At 60.8% G+C, this 13,411-nt stretch overlaps 1 protein-coding gene across 1 annotated transcript; it reads left to right on the forward strand.

Annotated features, from left to right (window-relative positions):
- Window positions 1-9,688: 9,688 nt before the first annotated feature.
- Window positions 9,689-11,941, forward strand: BRD3OS (BRD3 opposite strand). The gene is made up of 2 exons (XM_032307881.1): window positions 9,689-9,746; window positions 10,642-11,941. Exon 2 carries the CDS (start codon window positions 11,212-11,214, stop codon window positions 11,464-11,466), a length of 255 nt encoding a protein of 84 aa, XP_032163772.1. The 5' UTR covers window positions 9,689-9,746; window positions 10,642-11,211; the 3' UTR covers window positions 11,467-11,941.
- The last annotated feature ends 1,470 nt before the right edge of the window (window positions 11,942-13,411 follow it).

Here is a 13,411-nt window from a genome sequence, read left to right on the forward strand (position 1 = left end):
TGCCCCCTGGTGGGCGCAGAGGGCACTGTCGCCCCCTGCCTGCCCCGCTGGTCGGGGAAGCTGGGGTTTAGCCTTGAGCATGGTCACCTCCGGAGACTCGGACCTGGTTGCCGTGCGGTCCTGAGCTGGTCCCTGTCTCAGCATTCCCGGTTTCCCATCTGGACTGGGGACGCGTGTATCTCACAGCGTCCTTGCTCTTAACAGGGATGGATGGATGGATGAATGGATGGACGGAAACTTGGTGGAGACTGTCTCCCCGTCTTGGTGTGGGTGCGATGAGCAGGTCCAGACTGTGCCGACTCGAAGCACGGATCAGAAAGAGGGGACCCTGGTCCAGAGAACGCTACAGCCATCCTCATGCCCCGGGACCCAGAGCTGTTGGCCAGGACTGCCTGTGGCACCCTCCAGAGGGCGGGGGGCGGGGAGCACAGCTCCCATCACAGCCTGTGGACATGGTGCCCTGGAGACGTGCTCACGGACAAGGAGATGGTGCCCTTGGGGCTGCACCTCAGCGTGGCCTGCCTGTAGCACGGCCAGTGATGGCTTCAGTGGGAAGGAGAAGCTCCGGGCAGCCCACAGGAGAGGCGGGGAGCCGGTCCCGGTCCAGAGGGCAGGGAATGCCGATACAGCCACGTACCGCAAAGTAGAAGAGGAGGCTCAGAGCCCCTGTCCCGCCTCACCCACACCGTTGCCCCCTTCCATCCATCCTTGGCCGACAGCAGGGACCCAGGGGACTTGGGTGAGACCCTGTCACTCTCCTGGCCAAAGAGGTGAAAGTGAACTCCTTCCCTAGAAAATCCCCCATGGTGTGCCCCTCCCTGGACGGCTTCACTTCCCGCATGAAGGAAGGGGGCAGCCCCACCCGGCGCGCTCCTACCTCAGGCCTTTCCACGGGCCGCGTCTCCGCCTGGGACCCTCGCCCACAGAGCTCACACCCGCACATCCTCTGCGACCCTCTCCGCCATCCTGACTCGCTGAGCCTCATGCAGAGCTCTAGTCAGTGAGCCCTGGGGCCCCAGGGACCCTTCTGCCCTGTCCCCAGTTCACACCCCGCACAGCAGACTGGGCTCCGCCCGCGGTAGGAGCTCAGAAAGCACTCGCCGAACGAAACACCAAATGAATGAAGCGACAGTTTGGCAGAGCACGGTTTTTATAAGCCCCACAGCTTCTCTCCCGGAAGTCACAGACGTGCACTCAGTGGATGCCAAGGTTTAGAAACCAGGCTGTGCCATCCGTGCTCGGCCGCCTGTTCTAGCAAGGTCTATGAGGATCTTTAACATCAGCACGTGCGTGTGTGACAGCATGCGACGGGTGTAGCCCACTCAGCCGGTTTGGCCCTGACCACACTGGTGATCGTAGCAGATGCCCTGTGTCCTGAGGGCCACGTGGCCAGCTCGGTCCCAGCACCAGGCCTCCCCTGCGCCTGGCGCCTGCTGCTGGGAGGGGTTTCCACTCCGGACTGTCTGCCGTTCCTCAGCCGACTGATTTGGGCGGGTGGGTGAGGAGGGAAGGTGCTGCGGTGTCTGCAACACCCAGACCCTGAGTCCACCATGGATGGCAGGCCTTGAAGACACACACACACACACACACACACACACACACAGCCCATTGCAGAAACGGGGCGGTGGTCTGGCAAGAGCATCCAGATGACCGGAAAGTAGCTGCTGGGAGACACCTTGTATCCCGGCTGAAGTGGGGGGAGCGGGTAGGAGGCACCTCTCAGGAGCCTGGTGGCTGTCGAGTCTCTGGGCATCCCGGAGAGGAGGCCTGTGGAGGCTGAGCTGAGCTGAGCCGGGCTTCCGGCTCCTGGGGCTCTCCCGGGACAGTAAGTCGTGCAGGGAAGGGCGGCCCAGCTGCGGTCGGTGGGGGGGGGACACCCCGCGAGCCCAGCAGGCTCTGCACGGAGGCACCTCCGCCCTAGCAGGGAGGCCCTTCGGACCAGACCTGCCCTGGAGGTGAAGTCACAGGACTTGCCGGGCTTGAATCCCCGTCTGAACAGGGACTCTGTCTCCTGTGGTGCCTCTAGCCAAGGGCTTTCCTTTCCCTTCTGGTTGATTCCATGGGTCCAGGTGGCAGTGCAGGGGGAGTCTACCCTCACGAAGCCGCCGGACTCCCACAGAGGCGTCCTCCTCGGCTGGAGCTCGGAAGGGGAACAGCGCGTCTTCCTACGCTGCACACGGGGTGTGCCGGGCCCTGGAAGGGGCGGGGGGCGCTCTGCCCGTCCGGACAGCCGAGAGCTTTCCCTTCCGCACAGGCCTCCTCGGAGAGCCACACGCAGCCCAACCGGGGCGCTCTCAGCCTGACTGCCGGCCAGCGCCCGGAGCTGCCGCAGGGTCCCCATGCTTCTCCTCAACAGGACCAAGGCTCAGGGGGCCTATTCCGTGAGGCGGGGTCCCGGACACATGCAAGACTTGTTCTGCAAAGGCCTCCACAGAAGCTGGGGGCCGCCTACCTGCTCTCAGCCATGCACCCGCCCCTGCTTCCCTCCCTGCACCCTGCCGGCCCTCTCTCCGAGCCCCACTCATCCTGCCCCTCCTCCCCCCACCCCTCCACCCCCCACCCCTCCACCCCCCACCCCTCCACCCCCCACCCCCATCCCTCCAAAGTCCTTTTTCCAGGGGGTTGTGTCCCTGGGGGAAGGGGAAGGGGATGTTCTGACTCTCCCCAGCGCGACTGGGGGAGGGACTAGTTCTTGTGGCCGAAACCCCATGAACACACAGTTTGCAAATTCCATTTGTGGTTACATCATGCAAATTCAGCTGTCACCATTTCCTGGGAAAGTATAGGTGTAGAAAAAGACCATCTGGCCTGCCGTGGACCCCGATTACGCCCCGCTGGGTTGTTGGGTGTGGGTTTTCTCACGTTACGTTGAAAAAGGCACAACACGGACTTGACGCGGCTTGTGGTTTCAACGATCACAATTAAGTGCAAGGCCATGGATTGGACCCCGGACCGATTGCCAGATGGCCCACCTGAGACTGGTCTAAGGACATTGCTGGGGGTCCTCCCAAGAGGGGCTGTGAGCTCTGGGGGACAAGCTGCTGCTCCAGGCTCTCAGGAAGGAGGAAGTGTCGCCAGGACTTCCACCATTTGTAGGCATGAAACCAAGAAGTAGGGATTTGGGGGAGATTCTGGATTTCTGCGGAGCCCTCATCGGGGCACTCATGGCCACCTGCAGGAAGGACGGAGGTGGACCCCCAGGCCGTGGCGGGGAAGATGCGGGCCCCGTGCAGCTGGGTTATGGGACCTGAGGGCTGACCGGGGTGCCTGCTGCCACCGAACGTGCTTCTCCGCAGGCTCAGCTGTGACACTCTGGCACAGTCTGCTGCCAATACTGCCGTTCATGCTGCCCTTGGACCTGGGCCCCTCTGACCCTCCCGCAGCCCTACCCCTCTCGGGAAACTAAGACAGCAAGGGGAGGGGCCTGCTAGACACCCCCGTAGGCCACAGCACAAGTGTTCTGAATCTAGAACAGTCCCCATAAGGCGCCCCGTACCCGTTAGCTGTCATCCCCAATGGACCGCCTGGCCCAGACCCGGACGGTTTTTATCAACGGAACCACGATGTGCCACCCTCGGACCTGGCTTCTCTGGGTCGGCAGGATGCCAAGGTTCCCAGAGCTGTGGCCGGGGTGGGGGAGCCCTTCACACCTCCCTACACTGTACGTGGAATCCATGTTAATAATGTGTTGTATTTAAGCCAACATGTCTGAAATATTACCACTTCGGCATGGAATCAACCTAAAAACATGTGAAGGCGATGTTTTACATTCCCGTTTCCCTGCCAGAGTCTTCCAGCGGGGAAAAGGTGGGGGAGGGATCTCTGGTGTAACTAACTGACACTCTGGACAAGAGGAGATCATCCTGGATTAACCTGGACCGAAATCTGGTGGCAAGCGTCCTTACTAGAGACACACAGGAGGGAGAGGCCATGTGAAGGCTGAGGCCACCGTCCGGGTGATATGGCCACGGCCATGGCCATGGAAGATGGAGCAAACTGGGGACCACGGAAGCGTGGAACAGACTCTTTCCCCCAGAGTTTCTAGACGGAGTGAGGTCCTGCCAGCAGCTGGGTTTCCTCCTGGTCACGTGGGGGAAATCTATTTTTTTTTTAAAGATTTTATTTATTTATTTGACAGACAGAGATCACAGGTGGGCAGAGAGGCAGGCAGAGAGAGAGAGGAAGCAGGATCCTCACTGAGCAGAGAGCCCGATGTGGGGCTTGATCCCAGGACCCTGAGACCACGACCTGAGCCGAAGGCAGAGGCTTTAACCCATGGAGCCGCCCAGGCGTCCCATTTTTAAAAAAAAGATTTTATTTACTTATTTGACAGAGAGAGACAGTGAGAGAGAAAACACGAGCAGGGGGAGAGGCAGAGGGAGAAGCAGGCTTGCCACTCGGCAGGGAGCCCGATGCGGGGCTCGATCCCAGGACCCTGGGATCATGACTTGAGCCAAAGGCAGACACCTAAGCTCTGAGCCAGGCGCCCCACGTGTGGGAAAGCTTGAGCCTCAAACCCAGTATGAGTGCAACTGGTTGAAAGATATTGACTAGAAATTCATGAAGTCATACTGCTATTTAAAAAAAACCCCAAACCCTGCTTTTTAAAAATTCCCTGTGGAGGCTGGTAGCGCATCACCCCCATTCTTCTGAAAACTGCCAGGTAAAGGGAAAGAAGCAAAGAAAAGGCATTTATTCGGCATTTCCCACATGAACCATATTTCAAGACAGCCAAACAGTTGAGGAAGAAAGCTCGTTCCTGTGGAAGAATTCCAGAAGTAAAGTTAGACTCAGAGAATCGACGATTTCCAGCCTTAATGATCGGTGGTGGCAGGTTACCATGATCCTGCGCGCGAGGGATGGGGAAATCTGGGAGGGGCAGCCCAGGCTGCCGAGACCCCAAGCGCCTGGTCCATCTTAATCCTGAAAGACAGGAGCACCCGGGAGGCTCGTTGGTTAAGCGTCCAACTGTTGATCTCAGCCCAGGTCTTGTTCTCGGGGTCGGCCAAATCCAGAACCCGGATTCGCCTACAGAACATGGGACCCGGCTTCTTCCACAGTTACAGGGCAAGGAGGCAACCGCCGCAGCGAAGGCGTTCTGGAGGAGGAGAGACGTTGAGGGACATGCAGCCGAACGAATTCAGCCAAATGTTCAGATCCTGTTTCCAACAGATTAAAGCGTTATGGCATCCTCGGATCACCTGGGAGCTCTACGACCATGGAGCAAGCGTCCGGGAGCCATGAGTGACCGCCACCGGAGAGGTGACCTGCCGCGGCGGCGACAGATGAAAGCACCGGCGTGTTTGTAGGTGGGAGAACGAGACTTCGGGCCTCAGCTGGTGTCCGCTTCCTCACCCTCTATAATTAGCTTCCTTCGAAAAACCTTCTCTGAGATATGACACGCGGGGCTGTGCCCACAGCCAGTGTGCGGCTTAGGGCAGCGTTATAGTAGAAGACCGTAAGTAACCGGCCCCGAGTCACAAGACAGCGCTTGGAGGCGACCCCGTGGTCCTCAGCCTTTGCCCCGTGCCCTCCTCTCCCTCCCCCTACAAGCTGGCATCTGCGAGGCTCACTCACTTTTTTTTTTTTTTTGTACTTTTACCATCGAAATATGCAACCCGAAAGGCTATAATTAGTGCCTCTTTCTGAATGTTGCATAAGTGGAATCATTTAGTAGAGTGTTTTAGGGTGTGGGCTGGCTTCTTTGCCCTCCGTGGTTACGCTCATTTGCGGGTCCACATGGACTACAGCTCATTCATGGTCAGGGTTGCGTGGTACGGGACTCCTCAGAGTCTAAGGAGTGTTTCCCTCTGTCTGAGAGCAGGACGCCGGTCCGCTTCTAGTTTTAAGCTCTGAAGGCTCAGGGCTGCTGTGTGCAAACTTCCCGGTGGGCACAGATGCCCGCGGCTTCCCTGGGTGGGATCCCGGGAGCGGAACGGCTGGATGGCAGTTCCTGGACCCCAGATTGTGTCAGTGCGCACAGGCAGGGCGGGCCACTCGCAGCGTCCACGCTGCTGGCGTCGCCGGCACGTGAATGGGTCAATCTCATTTGCTCTTAGACATTCCTGTGGATATGGTGGTCTCACACTGTGATCTTCATTTGGATTTTTTTCTTTTTCTTTTCTTTTTTTTTTTAAGATTTTAAGTCATCTCTCCACCCAATGTGGGGCTCGAACTCACAACCCCGAGATCAGGAGCCGCACACGCCACTGACTGAGCCAGTCGGGCACCCCTTAGTTTGGGTTTTCTTGATTATTATAATTTTTTTTAAAGATTTTACTTATTTATTTGACAGAGAGAGATCACAAGCAGATGGAGAGGCAGGCAGAGAGGGAGACAGAGGGAAGCAGGCTCTCCGCTGAGCAGAGAGCCCGACGTGGGACTCGATCCCAGGACCCCGAGACCATGACCCGAGCCGAAGGCAGCGGCCTAACCCACTGAGCCACCCAGGCGCCCCACTGATGATTATTATTTTTAGACTGCTGACTCATCTTCTCTTCTTAAATTGCAGGAGCTCGTTCCATATCCCGGACGTGAGACGTGCCCCAGCGGGAGGGACGGACGTGCGGCTCAGCCCACTCCACCAACCTCCACCACCAGCGCTGATCTGTGTAGTGCCACTGCGGGTGGGGAGGTGCTCATCCGCCGACAGCCAAGCTCAGTGCTGGACCCTCCTTATGATGCCGTCACACAGGGCCAGCCAGCCAAGCGGTGACAGGCTTCCCACACTGGACCGGTCTACCGTGGAGGGGACAGGCGTTCCATCCGTCTCGCTGGAGTAGATACTGAGTCTCGATGTGGATTGGCTTTTCCTGCCCTTCATTCTGCTGCCAGCACAACTGTCCATATCCATGGAGCTGGGCAGGCCATCATGTTTCCCACACAATAGCGCTCCTGAGCTCATTCCTGAACAGAAGAAGGCCAAATAGTGGGCTCGTGCTCATGGGACTCACTGGTCGTAGCTGCACCCCATCCCCCAGAAGTGCCCGCCTTCTACTGAGCGGGGTGGCGCACCGAGGACACGGTTAGAGCACCACTTGGGAGCAACGCCATGGAAGTTTGAGGTCCTCGTTCACAGATTCAGGTGTGTGCTTTGAACCGGAGACAGACACAAGGTGCTGTCCCCCCACGGCCACATGGCTGGTCTCCAGGACCCAAAGGGCACAAAGGGCAGCAGAGCTCCTCTGACCTCTAATAAGGCTTCACAGTGTTTTCTTCTTTTTTTAAGATTTTATTTATTTGACAGAGATCACAAGTAGGCAGAGAGGCAGGCAGAGAGAGGAGGAAGCAGGCTCCCTGCTGAGCAGAGAGCCCGATGCGGGGCTCGATCCCAGGACCCTGAGACCATGACGTGAGCTGAAGGCAGCGGCTTAACCCACGGAGTCCCCCAGGTGCCCCAGCAGTTCAGCATTTCTGCTGCCCAAAGTAGAAGCTAATAGAAAGCTACCACAAAATAAGTAAGAGCGTCAAAGGTTCATGCCCTCTGGGAATGAAGGTATAAGTCACCCAGTAGTTAAAGAAACCTCGCCTAGCTGAGATGCTGCTGAGGGCGGAGCGGTCTTGGACAAAGCCGGTGCAGCAGCAAGCATGTGACAGCTCCCCATGCTTCTCTCCCCTCCCGCTAACCGGCTCATGCCCCTTATTATTTTCAGGACCTATTGTTAGAAGTGAACTTTGCAACTGTTTCAGGGAGGATATTCAGAGGGAAGGAGACCCTAACCGGAAAGGTCTGTTGGGATGTTGCATCTCCTCCACATGGGCAGGGGGCCCGACTGTCTCACTCTAGTATGAAAGAGAGTGGCATCATCGTAGGCTCTTAGTAGAGCTAGGTTTTGGGGTTTTGCTTCTGTTGTATGGAGTTCCACTATGCATAGAATGTGTGTACCGCAGCTGAAGGAACAAAGGGCGGGACCACACCCGTCTGGAAGTTTTGGCTGTCACCTGCAGCCCCTGCAGCCTTTATGTTAAACGTGATCCAAACATCCTTTCCACTCTGCTTTGTGATGCTCCGACCAGGACTCTGCAAACCTCATCTCCCCCTTTGCCAGCGTCTTCCCGGTAAGCTCTGGGAGACAGACTGGGAACGGGAGGAGGGGGGCAAGTGTGCTCCTTCCTCCCGGCTTCCTCTGGGCTTCTTGCCAGCGTGCACGCCCCCAGCAAAGATTCTTCATGGGTTTGTTTTGTTTTTCCTGAAGCAGCTGCTGCATCCAGTCTTGGGTTTTCCCAACAAGCACAAAATCCACTTTACCATGTTTCCTGCACTCGGAGGCAGCAGCTGGCTGGCGTCCCTTCGCTGGGTCTGCGTCCGCGCTGCTCCGGCTGTCAGCGCAGACCCCAGCTCAAGCTGCTGGTGCTCCCCCCCAGAAGCCTGCGCTTCAGCTCCGAGCTCCCAAGCTCTCCTGGAGTCTCCCTACTTCTTTCCGGAACAGGACCCCGCCTGGCTCCTGGAGCTTTGAGGCTCCAGCTGCTGCCGGCAGTTGGAGCTTACGGGACCCTCCAGACGCTCCCTCGTTGACCACTCTGTGCCTCCCAACGACCCCTTCTGTTAGGGCCTCCCCGGGCCGCTCACTGGGGGGACTTGTGTCGTCCACCTGGGCCGTCGTCCCTGATCAGCGACACACAGACTGCCAACCTCCTCTCAGCTCTGTGACCGTCCTTTTCACCTGTTTATTTTTTAATTCCAGTTCGTTAACGTTTCTTCCACTTTTAAAATAAACGTTTAATTCCGGAAAGTTTGCGCGTGACCGAGCGGCTGCCAACAGCGGGGAGTTTCCGCGCCCCGGTGCGCGCCGCCGGGTGCCCTCGCCCGCGTTCCGAGCTCCCGCCGCAGCCGCCCACGCGCTCTTGATTTCCATCCCGGCCCGGCCCGGCCCTCGCCATCGTGTCCTGAGTCCCTCCTCGGCCCATGAGGAACCGAGACACACGTCTCTTCGTGATGACAAGCGGCCTCTTTCCCGCGGCCACTCTTCCCCGCCGCGCGTGGGCCGGCCTTCCCGGGGTCCGACTCCCGCACCCGCGCGGACGCGGCTCGGGTGTTTGCGGGACGTCGGCGCCCGTGCGGGCCGCGCTGGCCGGGGCGGGCGCAGACCTGCGGGGGCGGGGGCGGGGGGCTCCGGCGGGCGCGAGGGGCGGGGCGGGCAGGGGCAGCGCGAGGGGCAGCGCCCGTGGACCCGCTTCCCGACCGTCTTCCGCGTCGGCGGCTCAGCCGGCGAGGGCAGCGCGGAGGCCCCGGGAGGGCGCTATTGGCGAGCCTGGAGCGCGCGGCGCCCTCGGGGGCAGCGGGGGGCGGGGCCCGGGACGGAATTCCGAGCGCCCGAAGGGACGAACGCGACTGTCCATCTGCACTTTCGGCAGAAGCTCTCGGGCGGACTCGGTGATTGATCGCGGCCCGCGACGCCAGTGCGCGCCCCCCGCGCCCCCGACACCCCCGCCCGTCGGCCCCTCCCCCACCATCGTGTTCCGAGGCCTGCGGGTTCCTGGGAGCGCGGAAGGGGGGAGCAGAAGCTGCAGCGCGGCCGAGGCCGCCCGCGGGAGGGCGAAACCGCGGTCGGGGCCGGGACGGGGACTGGGACGCGGCCGCTCCGGCGCCCTGGGATCGTGTCGCCGGCCTGCCCCGGCTCGGCGCTCGGCTGCGCATGCCTGCGCCGCTGCCATGGAAACGCGGCCCGCGCCCCGCCCCGCCCCCGGCCCGCGCCCCGCCCGGCCGCCGGCGCATCCCCGAGGCCCCCCGAGGCCCCTCCGCGCGGGTGACTGGGCGCCGGCCTGCGGCTGGGGGCGGGTGGCGGGCGCGGAGGCGATGGGGGCGACGGAGATGAGGGGGCGCGTGACGGAGGAGAGGGCGGTGGGGGGCGGCGGCGGTGAGGGGCGCGGGCGGGAGGCCCTGGAGCGCGGGAGGCGGCGGCGGCGGGGGAGTGGGTCTGCGACGCGGGTCGCGGGGACTGGGGCGCGAGGCGATGGGCGCAGGTGGCGATGGGAGACGTGGGCAGGGGGACAGGGAGAGCGCGGGCGCGAGGCAGCCGTAGGTGGGGGACCCAGAGGTGCCCTGACGGGCTCCTGGGCCCAGGCCCGGCGACTTGGGGAGAACCTGCGGCAGCCACCGGCGGCTGCGTGACCAGAGCACGGGGCGTGCAGAAATCCTGCAGCCTGGGAAAGCACGGGGGGCGGGCGGTTAGTGGATGCTTCGTGCTTGGTTTCCGCATCATTTCCTGTCCATTCCCCCTGTCCGCCCAGGGGCCTCCGGCTGCCTGAAGCAGAAAGGGCCCTGGTGACCGGGTGAGTCCCGAGCCCCCTTCAGCAGCCTGAGCAAACCCCCTCTCGGGCCGGGGGCTTGCTGGGTGGGTCCCGAAACCTGCGCCCGCTCGGGTTCTTGGGACTTCATTTCCCCATCTCGACACTGGCGCGCCCACAGACGGCTCTGCCAGGACCCCCGTTCGTTCATAAAGGCACTGGGAGGGGTCACAGGTCTGCCTCTTAAACGCAGGCTCACAGTCTGGGTCGCGGGACAGCAGGTGAGGTCGTGCCAGGTGCCAGTAGCTTGGCTGGAGGCTGTGATCCCGGAAGAGCTGAGACCCGGCGCTGCAAAGCCTCCCCTCGCTGCTGGGCCGTCTCCCCGCACCTGACAGCGTGTTCATTTCTTTGTAGCAACAGCCGGGCGAGAGCTGAGGACGCAGGACTGAACGGACGCCGGCTCCATCAGAGTGGCCCTGTGGTGCCGGAAGCCGACAGAGGCTTGGATCTGGGCGCCCAGTTATGGAGACAGAGGTCAACATCTGTCCAGCTGTGCGATGTCCTCGCATGCAGGACACCAGATACATTGGTTCCAGTTGAGTGGGCCGGGCCGTGGTTTCGGAATCGCAGTCCACGCCCGGCCAGGGGTCCCCAGGTGGGAATCTCGCCCCTGGCAGACGCAGGTCTGATAAAGCAGGGGCCAGGGCGCCACTGCACTGCTCACAGGTCCTTGGGTGTCTCCACGGCGCCCCAGGCTCCTCCCCAGTTCCCTCGCAATGCCGCACTCCTGAAGGTGTTGCCTACACCTGGCCTGAGTCCGTGGTTTTCACCACTGAGTTAAATAAGGGGTCCTCAGCCCCAGCAGCTCACAAGGCAGCTGATGAGTGCACACAGTGTAAAGCAGTGTGCGGCTGTCCACGCCGGCGACTGGCTCGGAGAGGCCTGGCGTGCAGGCACCCGGGAGTGAGGAGCTGCCGACCAGTGATGAGCAGCCGTGTGCCGCTGGCAGAGAAAGCTCTGTCCGAAAGCTACGCCCGGCTGCGATACCGGGACACGTCCTTGCTTATCTGGCAGCAGCAGCAGCAGCAGCTGGAATCGGGGCCCCCCGGGACCTACCTGAGCAGGAGCCGTAGCATGTGGTACTCACAGTACGGAAATGAGGCCATCCTGGTGCGGGACAGACACAAGCTCGGAGTCTCTCGGGACACAGGCCGATCCAAGTTCTGTACCATCATGTAGTACTGTGGGATACCCTGGGCCTGGGCGCCGAGCTGGGCGGAGATCAGGCCATGCTGCACTCAGCGAGTGGCCTTGTGGTCCCCAGGTCTTACTGGGAGATTCTGGACCGTGAACAAGGAGACCCACCTGTGCTTCCAGGACCCAAGAATGCTCGCAGGGGCTCCTGAGGCCTCTCCACATACCACGCGAGCGGCGGACCTGGCTCCCGGGCTCGGTGGCAGCCCTGCCAGCACTGGGGACAAGGCCTGGGTGGGGACACAGCTAGATGTGGCTCTTATGTTTCCAAGAGGCCCAAGCAAGAGGGACAACCCTGGCTCCAGACCTTTTCAGAATTTTCTAGGTCGTCTCCAGGATTGCCTTCTGCCTGATAAAGAACAGGACAGACCTAAAATAGATGAAAGAACCAGCGTCAGGTATGGCCAAGCGTGGCGTGCGGGGCCAGGTGGGAGTAAGGGGCCAGTAGCAGCCTGGCAGCAGGGCCTTCGAAGACGAAAACAGGAATTGTGTGCGATGCACTGCAGTAGCTTCTAGAAGCTTCTACACCAACTTCTACATACTTGGGGGCGAGCATACGAGGGCATCCAAAAAACAATACGGAAACCGAGATGTATTTTCAAGTTTCACATCAGCTGCTTCCTGTGGGATCTCGCGGCCCCGTGCACAGAGGCGGCGGACAGTCAGCCCTGCGGCGGCCCCACGTGGACCATTTGGCATTGGCAATGGACGTGCCTTCGGCCGTAAGGGACGTCTGCGCGGTTCTGCAAATGTGGGGATGTCTTTTGTTAAAGCCGATTTTTCTAAATAAATAAGCTTTGGGGGATTCTTTCCTTCTTCACTCTCCTCTGTTTGTTCATAATACCTTAAGTCGGCTTTAGGTTAGGTCTTTACAACAACAGGAGAATCTCGCGATTGCTACAAACCCTGTTACAGAAATCCATGAACACGAGCGTCCCCGCAGGCAGCGTGAGCAGCTCTGCACGTGCCGTCCTGCAGGGTTCTGAAGGCACCGCCGGCACGGCGCGTCTCGTCCTGCGGGTTTCTTCTTGCCCAGCTGTCCAGACGGACATCTACGTCATGCTTTGAATGTCTGACTGGCAGCACTCCCGTGAGCCCACAAGACGCTCCTGTGGCCGCCCTGCACACGGTGTGTCCCGAGCTTCGTCGGACCTGGTTCTTTTTGTGGGTGTGCAAGTTCCTTAGCAAGCCTCCTGGAAGCGAAACTGCTGGGTCAGAGCTCGCTCCCCGAATGTCCAGCCAGAGGCCTGGTCTTAGCCATGGACCCTAGGCTTGCCTGCTGAGTGGGTCGGGAGGTTTGAAGTCACGTTTCCCGAGTCTCCTCCTGGTGTTGCCCCATCTCCACCGAGTAAGACCTGCCTGCGCCCGGCCGCCCTGACACTGGGATTACCCAGGAGACCGTTCGCGCGACGTGCTTGCAGTTCAGCAAGTTCTGCTCGGGCAGAAAGCAAAGTGCAGACTCATGGGGAGTGCCGCTGCCGCTGGTGCGCTCCTCGGATCACCCTGAGCACAGGTGCTGGTTACTCCGACCCCAGGCATGGAGAGCACCTGGGAAGACAGCACTGGCCACGGCCGGTGTCTGCACAGATCAGGGTGTGCAGGGGACCGACATGCGGCGGCCGCCCATAGGACAGCAGGCGCTAAGCTGCTTGGAGCATAGGAAGCCACCATCTGGTGGAGGGAAGCCCCGGTGGCTGGCTTCCCCGGCTGGGGCTGGGGCCACAGAGGTGGACACAGTCCAGTCCCCGTCCTTGGGGAGGTCAGCCTGGATGAAAGGGGGGTGAGTCCGGACAAGGATGGCACATGCTAAGAGGATGCTGGAAGGGGCCTGCTGGCAGTCAGGGGGTGGGAGGGAGGGTGCTGTCGAGACAGGCGCTAACAGCCACGACTGCTCAAACAGCAGCATCAGGGCACCCATCCGCCGTCCATT

Source organism: Mustela erminea, chromosome 12 (assembly GCF_009829155.1).
Source record: "Mustela erminea isolate mMusErm1 chromosome 12, mMusErm1.Pri, whole genome shotgun sequence".
Taxonomy (NCBI): domain Eukaryota; kingdom Metazoa; phylum Chordata; class Mammalia; order Carnivora; family Mustelidae; genus Mustela; species Mustela erminea.

Bases quoted from the DNA above. Each gene is read 5' to 3' on its own strand.
- BRD3OS (XM_032307881.1), top strand. From the start codon at position 11,212: ATGAGCAGCCGTGTGCCGCTGGCAGAGAAAGCTCTGTCCGAAAGCTAC.